This window comes from Dendropsophus ebraccatus, chromosome 3, assembly GCF_027789765.1.
Source record: "Dendropsophus ebraccatus isolate aDenEbr1 chromosome 3, aDenEbr1.pat, whole genome shotgun sequence".
NCBI classification, from domain to species: Eukaryota; Metazoa; Chordata; class Amphibia; order Anura; family Hylidae; genus Dendropsophus; species Dendropsophus ebraccatus.
Genome location: NC_091456.1, coordinates 175788637 through 175807195, shown reverse-complemented (window position 1 = coordinate 175807195; position 18559 = coordinate 175788637). Strand labels below are relative to the sequence as shown.

Below are 18559 nucleotides of genomic sequence, written 5' to 3'. Positions count from 1 at the left end.
ACACATGCTTCATGGGAAACTTGGGCAGCCAATGTGGTCACCATCACAATCTTCCAGCAATTATAGAATAACAAAGCGGAAACATTGTATCTCCTCCTTTAAGGATTGCTATCATGTTACATTGTACAGGATTTGGATTAGAAGGCGGGGTCTCAGCATGGAGATTGACAGCTCAGACTTATTAATAATACAATCAGCTTCTCATCAGACATGTCGTAACTAATAGAGTGAATCCAGGAGGAAAGAACTGTGCTAGTAGGAAGCTGCTGCCACTAAGTATATATGTACACAGCCTGTGAGTCACTGTGCCCAGTACTGGCGGCTATTATCTTATCTGCCGTCAATGGCATCTGGCGACATTTGCATAAATACTAGGTTCCGGTTTTGACATGTGCTGTGCTGACTGCGGGGCCACTACTATATGGAGTATTACATACTGTGTATGCTGAAAGCTATGTCACTTACCAAAGAGGGGCTCATCAGTGGTTTCTGCAAGAAAATAGAGACTTTTATACATCAGAATAGGTAGATAAATAGATAGATAGATAGATAGATAGATAGGAGATAGATAGGAGATAGATAGATAGATAGATAGATAGATAGATAGATAGATAGATAGATAGATAGGAGATAGATAGATAGATAGATGATAGATAGGAGATAGATAGATAGATAGATAGATAGATAGATAGATAGATAGGAGATAGATAGATAGATAGATAGATAGATAGATAGATAGATAGATAGATAGATAGATAGGAGATAGATAGGAGATAGATAGATAGGAGATAGATAGATAGATAGATAGATAGATAGATAGATAGATAGGAGATAGATAGATATATAGGAGATAGATAGATAGATAGATAGATAGATAGATAGATAGATAGGAGATAGATAGATAGATAGATAGATAGATAGATAGATAGAAGATAGATAGATAGATAGATAGATAGATAGGAGATAGATAGATAGATAGATAGATAGATAGATAGATAGGAGATAGATAGATAGATAGGAGATAGATAGATAGATAGATAGATAGATAGATAGATAGATAGGTAGATAGATAGATAGATAGATAGATAGGAGATAGATAGATAGATAGGAGATAGATAGGAGATAGATAGATATATAGGAGATAGATAGATAGATAGATAGATAATAGATAGATAGATAGGAGATAGATAGATAGATAGATAGATAGATAGATAGATAGATAGATAGATAGATAGATAGATAGATAGGAGATAGATAGATAGGAGATAGATAGATAATAGATAGATAGATAGGAGATAGATAGATAGATAGATAGATAGATAGATAGATAGATAGATAGATAGATAGGAGATAGATAGATAGGAGATAGATAGATAGGAGATAGATAGAGGAAGAAGGAGCGCAGGAGAAGCCCTGCAACATGCTTAGGTAATGTATGGTGTTTAAACAAGGGCTGCAAGGACATCGGTAACGATGTCCCTGCAGCCCTCGTTAAATGATTATCGGCCTGTGTAATGCTGCATTTACACGAAATTTGCACGATAAGGATCGAATTCGAACGATAATCGTACGTGTAAACACAGTGAACGATCAAACGACGAGCGAGAAATCGTTCATTTTGATCTTTTAACGTGTTCTTAAATTGTCATTCACAAAAAATTCGCCGATTGTTCCGTGTAAACAGTCGTCATGCGAAAGTCCGGCCGCCCGCAGCCCCGCCCGCCGCCTCGCCCCCCGCATGTCCGCAGCCCCCTGCACCGGCTCGATCTCCGCCGCCGCTCTGATCGCCACCCGATCGCCACCCCCGCCGCTGCTCTGATCGCAACCCCCGCCGCAGTCATACAAGACTGCCCATAATCCACTCTGATTTTACAGCTAAACTCAAACACCTGTTCCGTTTCAAGACAGGGAAAATTGGCTAGCTGAGAGAGCTAACAGATCCTCAGGGACTCTCTTGCTTTAGCTAACTTTTGACGCCATAATTTAGAGCTAGTGCTTAGTTGCTACACATCACAATCATGTTCTCTAATGCACCCTCAACTGTATACCTCAGTTCACTACACTGCCATTTGCCATTTCTGTGGGAATTCTCTACACTAGAGTGTAAATTAACTAGACTGTCTAGCAAAAACCTCACCCATTACCAGACTAAGCTACATATACATATACTACCAGCAATACTTAAAGGGGTAGTTCACAAAAAAAAAAAAAAAAATTCAAATGAACTGGTGCCAGAAAGTGCCAAAGATATGTAATTTATTTCTTTAAAAAAATCTCAAGCCTTCCATTACTTATCAGCTGCTGTATGTCGTGCAGGAAGAGGTATTCCTTCTAGTCTGGAGAGCAGGAGAGGTTTTCTATGGGGATTTGCTCCTGGTCTGGACAATTATTGACATGGACAGACATGGCAGCAGAGAGCACTGTGTCACACTGGAGAGAATAAACCACTTTCTGCAGGACATGCAGCAGCTGATAAGGACTGAAAGACTTGAGATTTTTTAATAGAAGTAAATTACAAATCTCTGGCACTTTCTGGCACCAGTTAATTTGAAAGATTTTTTTTTTGGTGAACTCCTCCAGAAGCATTGAGAGACTGTGTCCTCTCAGTCTCTATATTCCCACAAAGAGACTGTTCTATAATGTTACAGTTGTTTTATGGACATCTAGTGTCAGAAGTCATTTGCTGGCACTTTGCATAACTGAAACTTGAATGAGCTATGTGACTGTGTATTGTAACCAGGACATTGGATTAGGAACATCCCATATACAAAGCACTACTACTCCCAGCTGGCCTGGCACTACACCACCAGGCTTCCACTGTAGCTCCGCTTACACTCTCTATACTCCATCACTTCCTTTTAGCCTCTGACATTTCTCTATTCAGAGCTTCCCATTTATTGCAGCTGCCATAAAGCGCCCACCCCCTGCTGGACACAACGTACCTTTGTCGATTATGCCGCTCAGTTCATCTGAAATAAAGTGAACAAAGTCAGCAAAATCCAGAAACATAATAATAATAATAATAATAATAATGTGAAAAAGCTACTAACAAAAAAACATCCAGCAGTGTGATAGCTCAGAGGAGACTAGCAGGATTTCGAATGCAGCTCTGGATGTGAATGGAGGAATCGACACTAATCCAAATATCCAAAGTTACTGCATATCATTTCTTGCTATCGGTGGCGCTTATTATCTGTATCAGCAAGTTTAACGATAGTTCCCTATTGAGCACAGATCTCTTACCTTCATCCTCGGTAGCATCCCTGTGCAGTTTTAGGCTGGGTTCACACTACGTATATTTCAGTCAGTATTGTGGTCCTCATATTGCAACCAAAACCAGGAGTGGATTGAAAACACAGAAAGGCTCTGTCCACATAATGTTGTAATTGAGTGGATGGCCGCCATATAACAGTAAATAACGGCCATTATTTCAATATAACAGCCGTTGTTTTAAAATAACAGCAAATATTTGCCATTAAATGGCGGCCATCCACTCAATTTCACCATTGTGTGAACAGATCCTTTGTGTGTTTTCAATCCACTCCTGGTTTTGGTTGCAATATGAGGACCCAGGAGGACCCAGGACCCGTAGTGTGAACCCAGCCTTAATGTAATCTTTTGTCCGGTAAGGCCGTTTGGAACACTGCCCTGCCTCCACAGCACCAATCTGGCCCCCTGATGGCCCGTCCCTTCTAATGATAAGCAGTGACCAGCCTCTAATGCCGCTGCCAGGGTAGCTATGCGGTGTTGTGGTTGCTGCGTAGGTGTAGGATCACTTGGGCACTTATAATGGTGGCCAGAAGTGGTGTTGGAACCCACCCCGGACAAACTGGCACTGCGCTTGATGTTTGGATAACCCAAATGTGAACAGGTGTATAGGTGCAGGTGCGACAAAATATACCAGAGTCCAGTGGCGTAGCTATAGGGGTCGCCGGGGTCGCCATGGCGACCGGGCCCCTATGCTAGGGGGGCCCGCACGGCCCCCCTTGCCACTTGTTTTTGAGCATCCAGAGAAGCTGCGGCCGCGCAGCTTCTCAGGATGCACAGATCGCTTTGATGTTCCGCCCGCACAGTGAGCGGGCGGAACATTAAAGCGATCAGAATACAGGAGAAGGACCTGTCAGCGTCCTCCTCCTGTATTCTCTCCCATAGGCTGCCGGCACTTCATACCAGCAGCCTATGGGAGGCCGGGCCGTGACCTCTCCGGCAGGCGTGATGATGTGACGTCATCACGTCTGCCGGAAGTCCCGTCCCTGCGGCTCGCAAGATGGAGCCAGAAGAGGAGGAGGAGAGCTGCTGCCTGCAGCCACACAGCCCGGATTAGGTGAGTAGGATGTTTGTTTTTTTTAGGGGCACCTCTGGGGGCGTTATTAGTATATGGGGGCACCTCTGGGGGCATTATTATTGTATGGGGGCACCTCTGGGGGCATTATTATTGTATGGGGGCGCCTCTGGGGGCATTATTATTGTATGGGGGCACCTCTGGGGGCATTATTAGTTCTTGGGGGCACCTCTGGGGGCATTATTAGTTCTTGGGGGCACCTCTGGGGGCATTATTAGCTCATGTGGGCACCTCTGGGGGCATTATTAGTGTATGGGGGCACCTCTGGGGGCATTATTAGTATATGAGGGCACCTCTGGGGGTATTATTAGTTCATAGGGGGCAACTCTGGGGGCATTATTAGTTCATGGGGGCACCTCTGGGGGCATTATTAGTTCATGGGGGCACCTCTGGGGGCATTATTAGTTCATGGGGGCAACTCTGGGGGCATTATTAGTTCATGGGGGCACCTCTGGAGGCATTATTAGTTCATGGGGGCATTATTAGTTCATGGGGGCACCTCTGGAGGCATTATTAGTTCATAGGGGGCAACTCTGGGGGCATTATTAGTTCATGGAGGCACCTCTGGGGGCATTATTAGTTCATAGGGGGCAACTCTGGGGGCATTATTAGTTCATGGGGGCACCTCTGGGGGCATTATTAGTTCATGGGGGCACCTCTGGGGGCACTATTAGCTCATGGGGGCACCTCTGGGGGCGTTATTAGTTCATAGGGGGCAACTCTGGGGGCATTATTAGTTCATGGGGGCACCTCTGGAGGCATTATTAGTTCATGGGGGCATTATTAGTTCATGGGGGCACCTCTGGGGGCATTTTTAGCTCATGGGGGCCACCTCTGGGGGCATTATTAGCTCATGGGGGCACCTCTGGGGGCATTATTAGCTCATGGGGGCACTTCTGGGGGCATTATTAGTTGATGGGGGCACCTCTGGGGCCATTATTTGTTCATGGGGGCACCTCTGGGGGCATAATTAGCTCATGAGGGCACCTCTGGGGGCATTATTATTGTATGGGGGCACCTCTGGGGCTATTATTAGCTCATGGGGGCACAGCAGGGAATCCTACATACAGGGGGCATCCCACATTCCTACTCACTTTACTGCACATAACACCAAACAGTGCAGTCACTATGGGAGCCTACAGGAGGGAGGAAGGGAAGGAAGTTGCTAGAAATGTGCGGAGCCTAAATTGTTTGTCTCGCAGGTTCTAAGGGGATAAAACGTATCTGGAAGGAATCATCTTGGAGGACTGGGCCGGATGGAGAGGAAAAGGGAAAGTGACGCCTCAGATCAAAGAAGACATCACCGGTGAGTCACTGTATGACGGTTTTTTTATTTTGTAGAACATCATTTAGTAGGGGCGCCCCGAGGTGGAAAAGGTTGGGAAGCACTGCGCTAATCTGTCCCGCTGCGCCCGCTGGCACATGCTGTCATCTGATTGGGCCTCTTACCTAATCAGATGACAGCAAGTACCAGCGCCCCCTCCTCCAGACATCTGCCTTGGCGGCCCAAGCTATGTCCTGTGGCCGTATCTTTACCGCGTTGAGCTCCAGCTTGTGCTGCATCTACATTATCTGTACTCAGAGATATCACTGTGTTATCTGTGGTGTTACATAGGACTGCAGGTGACATCTACTACATGATCTGTACTCAGAGATATCACTGTGTTATCTGTGGTGTTACATAGGACTGCAGGGGACATCTACTACATGATCTGTACTCAGAGATATCACTGTGTTATCTGTGGTGTTACATAGGACTGCAGGGGACATCTACTACATGATCTGTACTCAGAGATATCACTGTGTTATCTGTGGTGTTACATAGGACTGCAGGTGACATCTACTACATTATCTGTACTCAGAGATATCACTGCGTTATCTGTGGTGTTACATAGGACTGCAGATGACTACTACATTATCTGTACTCAGAGGGATATCACTGTTATCTGTGGTGTTACATAGGACTGCAGGTGATATCAGGTGACTTCTGCAGGTTGCAGAAGTTCAAACTTCATCATGCCCTGCTGAGAGTTTATAATGGGAGTTGTAGTTTTGCAGCATGTGGCTCTTCAGGTTGCAGCACTACAACCCCCATCGTTTCCAACTGGCAGTTCATGATGAGAGTTGTAGTTTTTCAGCTGTAGAGTCAAAGATTGGAATACAATGATTAGACAATGACACATACAGTCCATTAATTATAGGGGGCAGTAGTGCAGTACATGAGGTGGAGGCAGTGACAGGGCATTAGAACATGGTGGCACATTAGAGTAATTGGATATAACGTTAGATAGGACTTTGCCTGATCGGGGGGAGATGGGGGGGCCCCAAGCTAACATTTTGCACCAGGGCCCATCAGCCTTTAGCTACGCCCCTGCCAGAGTCCAATAGCTTAACTAGGATAACTTGATTTACTGGTAAGAACTTCAGTGTAATACAAGTTAAGTACACTTTTGTAACTGCAGGTACAGGCAAGAGGTAATAGTAAGATTTGTAACAGCAGGGTAGAGTAGAGGAACGTCTTGAGGGCCCTGTCCAATGTAGCAATGTACTCTGCCGGGATAGCATAGTGGAGAACAAAAGTAAAAGATACTCGTACTCATGTATAGATTCTCTAATCTGACCGTTTTTTTGCCCTACAGTGTAGGCTTCCCGTCCTGCTAGGGTAGTACAAGGTCCCAGGTCCCTGTGCTGGGTTGAGCAGAATTTCCAAAAACTTATCTTCTATGGGATCATGGCCGGAGCGTATACACATAGTTTACGCTCTGGCCGGGATCTCTTGCGGCGCTGCAAAGAACTGACATGTTGGTCAGTGCAGACTATGAAACGAGCGGCTGCGGCCCAAGCTTCATAGTGTGCTGTAAGGAGATATAATGCAGGCGTGCTTAGATGCGCCGCATCAGAACTTTGCAGCGTGAAAGATCATCCGGCCGTTACTGCAGTACCGGCCGGGATGATCTTTTCAGACCCAGCCGGTCTCTTACAACGTGTGAACATGGCCTAAGGCTGTATACAGTCAGAGTATGACACTATCTGCTTTCTATAATGCTGTATGTGGTCAGAGTATGGCATTCAATGGGCAACATTTGTTTGTTTTTTTTTTGTATGGCATTACCAGGGCCCAAGAGGTGGTAAAGGGGCACTATGTAGTATAGTCTGGTCTCTATATGGCTGTATCTAGATGATGTGTAGCGTTAGATTTTATCGACATCACTAGGGTGGTGCAAAATAAAATAAAAAATAAAAAAATTGTTACTCTCTCGAGACCATAGACAGCAGTGTAAGCGCACCCCATATTATATGAATCCCCCCTGAACCTGGGGATGCCTCAACTCTATAGAATTAGCTACCAACATAAAGCCGAAATCAAGACATTTAACCCCCCACCCTAAACTCCTCAAATGGCCATGGAATGTAGGCTCTTAAAGGGCCCCATTTATTAGTGAAACACATCCTGCTATTATTAAGTGCGGCCCATGCCCCATGATGCTTAGGCGATCCTGAGCTCTGGACATTGCGTCCCTTCCAGTACTTGACCTCCTACAATTTTATGCCACCACCAGACAGACCAACACGAGATAGACCACCATCACCAGACAGACCAGATAGACCACCACCACCATGCAATATCAATGTGTTCTGTAGCCAGAACATGCAGCCGTCAGTCAGTCCCTACCTTCTGTGCACTCCACTGCGACATTTGTCCAAAGCTTCGCACTGCCTTTTATTTTAAGAGAAAAACAACATTTAATAAATTTATGTTTTTTTATTTCTGAATCGTACAATGAATTTCCCCTTCTGGCCGCAGCCGGTACTGCACAGCACATCACATCACCATTCTGACCATCCAAACCCCACTTGATATATACTGTACTATGCTCATTGGTAGACTGTCTGGTATCTAAATTATAGTGTACACCTACTGTATATAATATGCAATGTGCTTCAGTGTAGGGGTAGAGCTCACAGAGCATTGTCTAGACTGGATACAATTGTATCACTTCTCAGCTTAGAGCAGGACTAGCTATGTACAATGTATCAGTCTGGAGTCCAGGCTGTAGAGCTCACAGAGCATTGTCTAGACAGGATACAATTGTATCACTTCTCAGCTTAGAGCAGGACTAGCTATGTACAATGTATCAGTCTGGAGTCCAGGCTGTAGAGCTCACAGAGCATTGTCTAGACAGGATACAATTGTATCACTTCTCAGCTTAGAGCAGGACTAGCTATGTACAATGTATCAGTCTGGAGTCCAGGCTGTAGAGCTCACAGAGCATTGTCTAGACTGGATACAATTGTATCACTTCTCAGCTTAGAGCAGGACTAGCTATGTACAATGTATCAGTCTGGAGTCCAGGCTGTAGAGCTCACAGAGCATTGTCTAGACTGCATAATACATAGAAAACATATTATAATGCACCATTGATGTAAACTACAAGTACAATGGCGCCTGGTATTGGTGTTACCTAAACCCACTGTTTCCAATAGCAGTGGTACTCATGCATGGGAGTCTGGGGTCACAGTGTGAATAGGTGATAACTTTCGCTGATGGAAAAACCCCTTTAAGCCTTTGTGGATTGGAGCAGAAAATTTTCAGTTCCTCACAGTCCTTAAAGTGTGCCACGACGGCTGCTGCCGGATCATCAACTGCGAGTTCCTCTGTTCAGTGGCGTAGCTACAGTGAAGGCAGGGAAGGCGACTGCTATGGGCCCCCTGCATGAAGGGGGCCCGAGGAGGCCTGCCCTGCCTTCATGGTAGGTACCCCGTTCCCCCAGGGGTCCAGCACTGCACTGTTCAGCCCCTCACTGTAGTGCCGGGTGAGCGGGCTGAACAGAGGAGCAGGACCTGCCAGGCGGCACAGGAGAGGGATTAAGAACCTTTGAGTCACATGACCCAAAGGTCCTAAATACCTATGTGAAAATCAGCCCGGACTACAGGAGGAGGAGGGGGAAGCCAGGGAGCTGTAAGTGCTGTGTATGTGTGTCAGTGAGTGTATATATGTATCTGTGGGTATATGTATATGTCAGTGTGTGTATATATGTATCTGTGTATATATTTATATGTCAGTATGTGTATGTATCTGTGGCTATATATGTGTGTATGTCAGCAATGTCTGTAGCACTGGTGTATATGTGTGTGTTTGCTCCCAAAGATGTTCTGCAGCAGCTTCTATTAATGATGGGCTCTAATAAAAGAACCCACCATTAATATCTGCTGCATTTTCTTTTATTTCTGGTTGAGTATTTCTTATTACACTGAGATGATTTCCCTGTGTACAGTCTACTCATGGTGTATACATCAGCACTAGTGTAATCACATTACAGCATATATATGTGTGTATGTCAGTGGCGTATCTGTATATATGTTAATGGTGCCTCTGTGTGTGTATATGTGCGTCATTGTCTGTGTTTGGTGGGGGGGGGGGGGGCGTACAGGATTTATGGGGCCCCATACAGTTTTTTGCTATGGGGCCCCATGAATCCTAGCTACGCCCCTGCCTCTGTTAATCTGCAATGAGACTATAATGCCCATGACCCCCATTGGATCCAGTGTAGGTCACGCGTATTACGTTGTCATTGCGTGTTGGTATCCTAGGAGACCCGAACTTCCAGACTACCAGAGGATCTCACAGCTGATGATCCGGCAGCCGGCGTCATGACAGATACACTTTAAGCACCATTCGTTTCATCAGTTTGGGTGCAACTCTGTTCCATCAAGGTGAATAGAGCTGGCTTGTAAAACCACACGCAACCTGAAGACTGGAATGGCGCTGTTTTTGGAAAAAAAAATTCTTATCCTGGACAACCCTTGTTACAACAGTACCAGACTTGGTGGTACAATCCATGAACTGGCCCACAAAAAGGGGAGGGTTTGGGGGCCTTGCCAGACATGTTGGGAGCATTCCCAGAGGCAACTCTTAAAGTGATTTTCTGGGGCAAACTTTTGTTTTTTTGCGTATGCTGAGGCCACGCCTCCTTTACACTAAGCCCCACCCACTGCTTAAAAGGGGCAAAGCTAACGTAAATCAGCCTGGGTACTTAAAACAGTCCTGGAACATTAGGCAGCCAATGAAGTTATGATGCCAGAGAGTGGTCGTCCTATAGGCATAACAAGCTCTATTACACGGAAAGATTATCGTGCAAAAAATCATTATATTGTTCACATTTAAGTGCTAATGTGTATGCTGGCCACGATCAAATGCCTAACAAAAATGTGTTCGTACATCGCTAATCCCATCTTTTGAGCCGACCATAAAATTATTGTTAAAGGGGTTATCCAGCGTTACAAAAAGATGGCCACTTGCTTCCAGAGACAACACCGCTCTTGTCTCCAGTTCAGGTGTGGTTTGCAATCAAGCTCCATTCACTTCAATGGATATAATTGGCAAACCCCACCCAAGCTGGAGACAAGAGTGATGCTGTCTCTGGAAGAAAGTGGCCATGATCGTTTATCGTTAATCAGAGATAACGAAAAATTGCTTAATGGTGCGTTCACACCTACAGGATCTGCAGCTGATTTTCTGCAGCAGATTTCATTTAAATAACTGAACACAGCATCAAATCTGCTGCAGATCTGCTGCAGATCCTGTAGGTGTGAACGCACCCTAAGGCAATATTACACCAAACTGATAATCGTTTGGAGTTTATTTGTGCTTATTGGGCTTCCAGACTGGATGCAAAGCACCTCACAGATGGTTCTCCTGTGGTGTTGGGGGTTCCGGGCTCTGTAGGCTTCAATTCCGGTAAAATGCATTTTAGCCCTGCATGTAAGACATGGGAAGAGCTGTGACTAGTCAGAGCCCAGATGACTAGTTCACGGCTCTCCTCCTGTCTTGTGCGCTGGATTGAAATGCATTTTACCATACTTGAAGCCACCACAGGAGAGCCGGCTGCAAGATGCGTACAGCCGTTCTGATTGGTTCCCTTTAGAAGGCAACAATCAGCCAAGATGCCCAATGTTGGCTGACCATGGTCTTTCAATAGGTTGTATAAAAACGATAATGACAGCAATGACAGCTCCTTGTAATAGGACCGGTGGCAGCAGATCGCTGCTCTCTTCAATGGGACACCCAGAAAATATGATTGTCTGGGCAGCCCCTCCCGCAGCTCCCTGTTAAAACACCACCACCACCACCATGTTTTTGTGTACGCTAAAAAAAAAAACAACAAAAACACGAATCTGTTTCTTTCCGTTTTCTTTATAATGGAAGTCAATAGAAAACTGGATCCAAACGAATTGAATACAGTTGCATACAATACGAGTTGTATACAATTTTTCATAAAAATTATACGTTAAGGGTGCGTTCACATGTACAGGATCCGCAACAGATCTACAGCAGATTTGATGGCCCAAATTTGATTGCTGTGAATCTGCGACTTCAAATCTTCTGCGGATCCTGTACGTGTGAACGCACCCTAAAAACGGACTGCAAAAACACAGTGTGAACTCAGCCTAAGGCCGATAATCATTTAGTGTAATAGGGCCTTAACTCTTCTATGGAATAATTTGGCATGGGTGGGTTGCAGCTCTCTATACAGCCAGTTGGTTGGTTGGGTAGGTGGGTTAGGCAGCACTGTGTACCAATAACCGATACTACAAGAGAAACTGGAAACATTTTCCATGCAGAGTTGGATGTGACTAGACAAGATGTGGACTGCAAGTGCAAAGTAACTACAACTACAGTTTATATTAAAGGGGTTATCCAGCGCTACAACATGGCAACTTTTCCCCCTCTCTTGTCTCCAGATTGGGTGGGGTTTGGAACGCAGTTCCTTTGAAGTAAATGGAGCTTAATTGCAAACCGCACCTGACCTGGAGACAAGAGAGGGGAAAAGTGGCCATGTTTTTGTAGCGTTGGATAACCCCTTTAATCTATCCACATTAATTGTAGAGTTAAATTGTCAATTTTTTTTTTTCAGAAGTAGAGTTGCACTTTAACAGAATCCAAAGGATAGATGTGTGTGTATTACATCATTTGACTAGTAGTATTGCTGTGGGTCTACTAAACATTCTAAAATTCCATCAGTCCGGCATTTCCATGGAGATGAATCATCTAGATTGTTACAATCACCTGATGTTGACATAAAAATAGGTGCAGGATTAAAGGAATTTTCCACTCCTTACATTGTGCTGAACTATTGAGGCCTGCCCTTGTAGACTTACCAACAACCACCTCCACCTCCTTGCTGTTCTCAGTCTCATTATTGTTGAACACGCGGCAATAGTACAAGCCCTGATCTTCTGCCGAAACGGCGGATACCTAAATATAAAGCAAGACGTTAGGTTTAGGGTTACAGATACGTTTCCATTTAGCACTGAGATTTGTGCAGTTTTCATGTTTCACAGAAACTTGGAAGTGGTCATTGCAGGAAACTGTGAAACCAGAGAAATAAAGAACTTCAGACTAAAAGTAATCTTCCATGGAAAAAAAATCTTCTACGAAAAAAAAACACACATAAAAAAAGCATATAAAAATATAACCTTTTATGGGGGGTAGAAGCCTGTACAGTGATCAGTTGATCGCCAATCTTTCTGCTTTTACCACTATTACTATTACCAACAGCGGCCACTACAGGGGAAGTAAAGTATTGCATGTGGCCTTGTCAATTGAATGGTCAGCTTTGAAGTATCTGGATGACACAAATCCACCAGAAAGATAGCCATTGTTTGCTAGTACTGGTAAATGGGATCTCAAATAGAAGTTTACCTGCTCTAAGGTATCCCAGGTATGTGTCGGACTTTTGCATCACTAGAGGTTGCCACAGGCTACAGTGAGTATGGGATGTAGTTGGATTTTGGACTACAAAGAGTAACAGTGGGGGTTGTAAATAAGCTGGGTCACTACATGCCAAAGCATTCATAAAGACCCCTTTAACCTCTACTCCATGTAATTACAAGGTCCTAAATACAGAGCTAGGGGGCCTTAGTTCACACAGGGTTTAACTTTGTACATCAGTCTGGAAATACACTGCATGATATATAGTTGTCCATACTGGAAATGGAGTCTAAAGTAATGGGATGGTCTCCAGACCAGTGGCAACCACTGGCCTTACTGGTTGACAACTAGGTTTCCTTATCCAGCGCTACAAAAACATGGCCACTTTTCCCCCTCTCTTTTCTCCAGTTCAAGTGTGGTTTGCAATTAAGCTCCATTTACTTCAATGGAACTGAGTTTTAAACCCCACCCAATCTTAAGACAAGAGAGGAGGAAAAGTGGCCATGTTTTCGTAGCACTGGATAACCGATTTAAAGGGGTTATCCAGCGCTACAAAAACATGGCCACTTTCCCCCTACTGTTGTCTCCAGTTTGGGTGGGGTTTTGAAACTCAGTTCCATTGAAGTAAATGGAGCTTAATTGCAAATTGCACCTGAGCTGGAGACAACAGTAGGGGGAAAAGTGGCCATGTTTTTGTAGCGCTGGATAACCCCTTTAAGGGGTCATCTATGACATATATAGCATAACAAGAAAATTTACCATATACACTCTGTTTGTGGCATCCACCAGTGCCACGCCGTTCTTGTACCACTGATAACGCGGCAAGGGTTTCCCTATGGCGGCACACTCCAGCACCAGCTTGGCCCCTACCTCCAGGGTTTGGGACTGAGGTTGATTACATATCTGAAGTCTGTTGTCTGGTAACATTGAGATTCCTAAGAGAAAAGCAAAAGTCTTCTCATTCATCACATAGACACCTAAAGCCTTCTTAGCGAACACTTTATTACTCCGCTCTACTCATGTTCAGGCAGCTCAGGTGAGCACAGCTGGTTCTACACTGGTGAGGCTGCAGGTCGTCTCCTGTTTATACAGAGGCCCTAAAGGGCAGTACAGATGTCTACTGGATTATCACCATCAGGGTGGGGGGCACAGATTTCATGTGTGAGGGAAGGAGATTATGTTTAAATATATGCTCCATTCAGTATTATAGTAGTTATATTCTTGTATATAGGAGCAGTATTATAGTAGTTATATTCTTGTATATAGGGGGCAGTATTATAGTAGTTATATCCTTGTATATAGGAGCAGTATTATAGTAGTTATATTCTTGTATATAAGAGCAGTATTATAGTAGTTATATTCTTGTACATAGGAGCAGTATTATAGTAGTTATATTCTTGTATATAGGAGCAGTATTATAGTAGTTATATTCCTGTATATAGGAGCAGTATTATAGTAGTTATATTCTTGTATATAGGAGGCAGTATTATAGTAGTTATATTCTTGTATATAGGAGCAGTATTATAGTAGTTATATTCCTGTATATAGGAGCAGTATTATAGTAGTTATATTCTTGTATATAGGAGGCAGTATTATAGTAGTTATATTCTTGTATATAGGGAGCAGTATTATAGTAGTTATATTCTTGTATATAGAGAGCAGTATTATAGTAGTTATATTCTTGTATATAGGATCAGTATTCTAGTAGTTATATTCTTGTATATAGAGAGCAGTATTATAGTAGTTATGAACTGGAGAGAATGGAACGGCTGCACATCCCATCTATGGCTGATACTAATGCCGCTAGGCCTATATTAAAAATCAACACCAGAGTGTCTGTATATGAATTGATCAAGCCATACTGCCCCGTGTACCACCGCGCAGGTCCTCTGGTCCACACGGGTCCCTACGCTAACTCCACACCGTGTCGGTCAGCGACCGCCAACCCCGCAAAGCGTGCACGTGCAGGGAAGGGAGGCCATGGAACGGCCCTGCAACCCCAATGTCACAGGACCAGACCCAAAAAGCCCCACCAAAACCCAGCCAGCACCACCGGCGGGGAAGGCTGCCCCCAAACGACACAAGTATGGATATGGTATTACACTTACCATTGCTGCTCTCACAGAATGGGGAAGACATAGGGTCCAGACATGTGAGCACAGGCATATCCTGCTAATTTTGGTCACGTGGGTCTTATAAAGGAGTGCGAGCTGTTCAGAGAGGGAGAACTGTAAAACACGAACTGGAGAGAATGGAACCGCTGCACATCCCATCTATGGCTGATACTAATGCCGCTAGGCCTATATTAAAAATCAATACCAGAGTGTCTGTATATGAATTGATCAAGCCATATTGCCCCGTGTACCACCACGCAGGTCCTCTGGTCCACACGGGTCCCTACGCTAACTCCACACCGTGTCGGTCAGCAACCGCCAACCCCGCAAAGCGTGCACGTGCAGGGAAGGGAGGCCATGGAACGGCCCTGCAACCCCAATGTCACAGGACCAGACCCAAAAAGCCCCACCAAAACCCAGCCAGCACCACCGGCGGGGAAGGCTGCCCCCAAACGACACAAGTATGGATATGGTATTACACTTACCATTGCTGCTCTCACAGAATGGTAGCCGCAGCTATGGTGAGTGTAATACCTTATCCAGACTTGTGCTGCTTGGGGGCGACCTTCTCCGCCGGCGGTGCTCGCCGGGTTCTGGTGTGGTGTTTTTGGGTCTGGTCCTGTGGCATGGGGGTCGCAGGGCCGTCCCATGGCCCCCGTTCCCTGACTGTGCACGCCTGCGGGGTTGGTGGCCACTGACTGGCACGGTGTGGACTTAGTGTAGGGACCCATGTGTATCAGATACCGGCACGAGGTACATGGGGCAGTATGGCTTGATCAATTCATACACTAAATTCTGTTTTTTATTTAGCCTAGCGGCACTAGTATCAGCCATAGGTGTGAGGTGCAGCACTCTGTTTCTTCCCTGAACCGCATTATAGTAGTTATATTCCTGTATATAGGAGCAGTATTATAGTAGTTATATTCTTGTATATAGGAGCAGTAATATAGTAGTGATATTCTTGTATATAGGAGCAGTATTATAGTAGTTATATTCTTGTATATAGGAGCAGTATTATAGTAGTTATATTCCTGTATATAGGGGGCAGTATTATAGCAGTTATATTCTTGTATATAGGAGCAGTATTATAGTAGTTATATTCTTGTATATAGGAGCAGTATTATAGTAGTTATATTCTTGTATATAGGGGCAGTATTATAGTAGGTATATTCTTGTAGATAGGAGCAGTATTATAGCAGTTATATTCTTGTATATAGGAGCAGTATTATAGTAGTTATATTCTTGTATATAGGAGCAGTATTATAGTAGTTATTTTCTTGTATATAGGAGCAGTATTATAGTAGTTATATTCATGTACATACAAGGCAGTATTATAGTAGTTATATTCATGTACATACAAGGCAGTATTATAGTAGTTATATTCTTGTACATACAAGGCAGTATTATAGTAGTTATATTTATAATATATTGTCCTATTAGCTTGCCTGAAGCAATGCTAAGTGGGCTTGAAAGATAAAAACCTGTTCTAAAGTGAGTGTACCATAGCGTACAATTTTTTTTCAGTACCTTGTTGGCAATGGCGTGGGGATTCCGGTGGCGTGGTCCTTTTTTCATGGCGTGTTTTTCTTCTTTTGCACTGGCCCAGCTCTATGCAATAGTGGTGGGCCCAGCTCCTCCAGTGCAAAGATATACCCTCCCCCGGCCCTTACTGATTCTAAAGAATGTGCATAACTGAGGGGAGGGTCACACTGGGGGCACCGGGCCCACCTCCAGTGCATAGAGCTGGACCGGTGCAAAAGAAGAAAATGATGCCAAGTACTGGCGGCACCTAGATCACCGCGCCACCACCAACAATGTACTGGAAAAAAATTGTCCATAGTTGTGTTGGTACATTTGCTCTAACATCACACATATGCTATCTTCATCTTTTTACAACCAAATACACTTACAGTAGACAATATTCTACAATTCACAGATTTACAATAAAAAAAAAACATGAGGCATTCAAATACCAACTACAATTTTCTTCAGCATTAAAAACATAAGAATCGTCTCTCGTTGCACTTATTGTTTTAGAACACACATGCGGGTGGTTTGCATAACTTACCATGACATGCCAAATTGCTTTCAATAACTTCCAGTTTGGCCCAGTTACTGAAATCACATGTCTGAGAATCATTGACTCGGCAAATGTAAAAGCCAGCATCATCCACATTCACAGGATTAAATTTCAACTCTGATGAATTACCATACTGCACCTGGGGTTTAAGTTATAAAATAAAATAATTAGTGATCACACATTGTCATTATGCATTATCAGTATATTGTATTTTGGTGTATTTAACGTCACAGGACAGGAAAATAGTCAGAGACTTAAAGTGGATTACCTTTCCTTGAAATTAAATAGTTGTTGTTTGCAATGGGAGAGAGTTAGAAGCTTAGTGTATACAGTTTATACATTAAACTCAATCATAGAACAGTATGCAATAAACTCATGAGCTCCCCCTAGTGGCTGCAGTTAGAATTTAATAATTTAAAGGCAATCTCAGCCTTTAGGAAATCTGAATTAAATTCTCAGCAAAATCTGTATGAATCATTACCTCTTTATTCATTTTGAACCACTGGTAGTTAACAACAGGATGTTCAGTGGCCACGCAGCACAGCTTGACCATTTGTCCAGAACGAACCGCCATTGACTCTGGGTGTACGACTACTTTCACCCCTAAAAAAATATAATAGTAATTCTTGTATACCATTATTCTGTTGTTATGCTTTTATACTTGCTGTGAATGAGGGTTAATCCAAACATTTTATATTACAAACATATCATCTATCTCCTATCTATCTATCTATCTATCTATCTATCTATCTATCTATCTCTTATCTATCTATCTATCTATCTATCTATCTATCTGTCTATCTGTCTCCTATCTATCTATCTCCTATCTATCTATCTATCTATCTATCTATCTATCTATCGTATATATTTTTCTATTCTATTTCATATCTTTCTTCCTATATCCTTGCTGTCTACTATACCTAAAGTTCATATACTATATTAGTTTTAGATTTTAGTTATATTTTATCATACAATATTGCCAGCATATACTGTTTAAATCATTCTGACCATGGGTGGAAAATGAAAAGCTAGAAACCATTTGGTAACATGGAGTCCAAGGCCTTTCCAACCTGCAATCAGAAACCATTCACAATCTCTAAGGGAGAGAGCAGTGTATTGCATCCCTGTAGTAAGGTGGAGTTCTTGTAGTGTGTCACACAGGAAATCTGCTCCCCCAGGGGCTTTGTATTACTCACGTGCAGAAGGCGGCAGTTTAATAGAAGGAAGTGGCCTCGCTATGACACATCTCAATAAGTTCAATAGAAAAAAAACAAGTATTGAATATATTCTTTATTTCTATTTCATAAAGT

The 18559-nt window shown here is 43.6% G+C and overlaps 1 protein-coding gene across 2 annotated transcripts in view; it reads right to left on the bottom strand.

Annotated features, from left to right (window-relative positions):
* MALT1 (MALT1 paracaspase) overlaps positions 1-18559 on the bottom strand; it is a 59759-nt gene that overhangs the window by 17146 nt on the left and 24054 nt on the right. For both annotated transcript variants that reach the window (XM_069963187.1, XM_069963188.1), the window contains exons 3-9: positions 17731-17852; positions 17238-17388; positions 13815-13990; positions 12503-12599; positions 8016-8060; positions 2943-2969; positions 466-489 (exon numbers count right to left, since the gene is read on the bottom strand). In XM_069963187.1, the coding sequence (XP_069819288.1) occupies positions 466-489; positions 2943-2969; positions 8016-8060; positions 12503-12599; positions 13815-13990; positions 17238-17388; positions 17731-17852 (642 nt within the window). The remainder of the gene's footprint in view (positions 1-465; positions 490-2942; positions 2970-8015; positions 8061-12502; positions 12600-13814; positions 13991-17237; positions 17389-17730; positions 17853-18559) is intronic.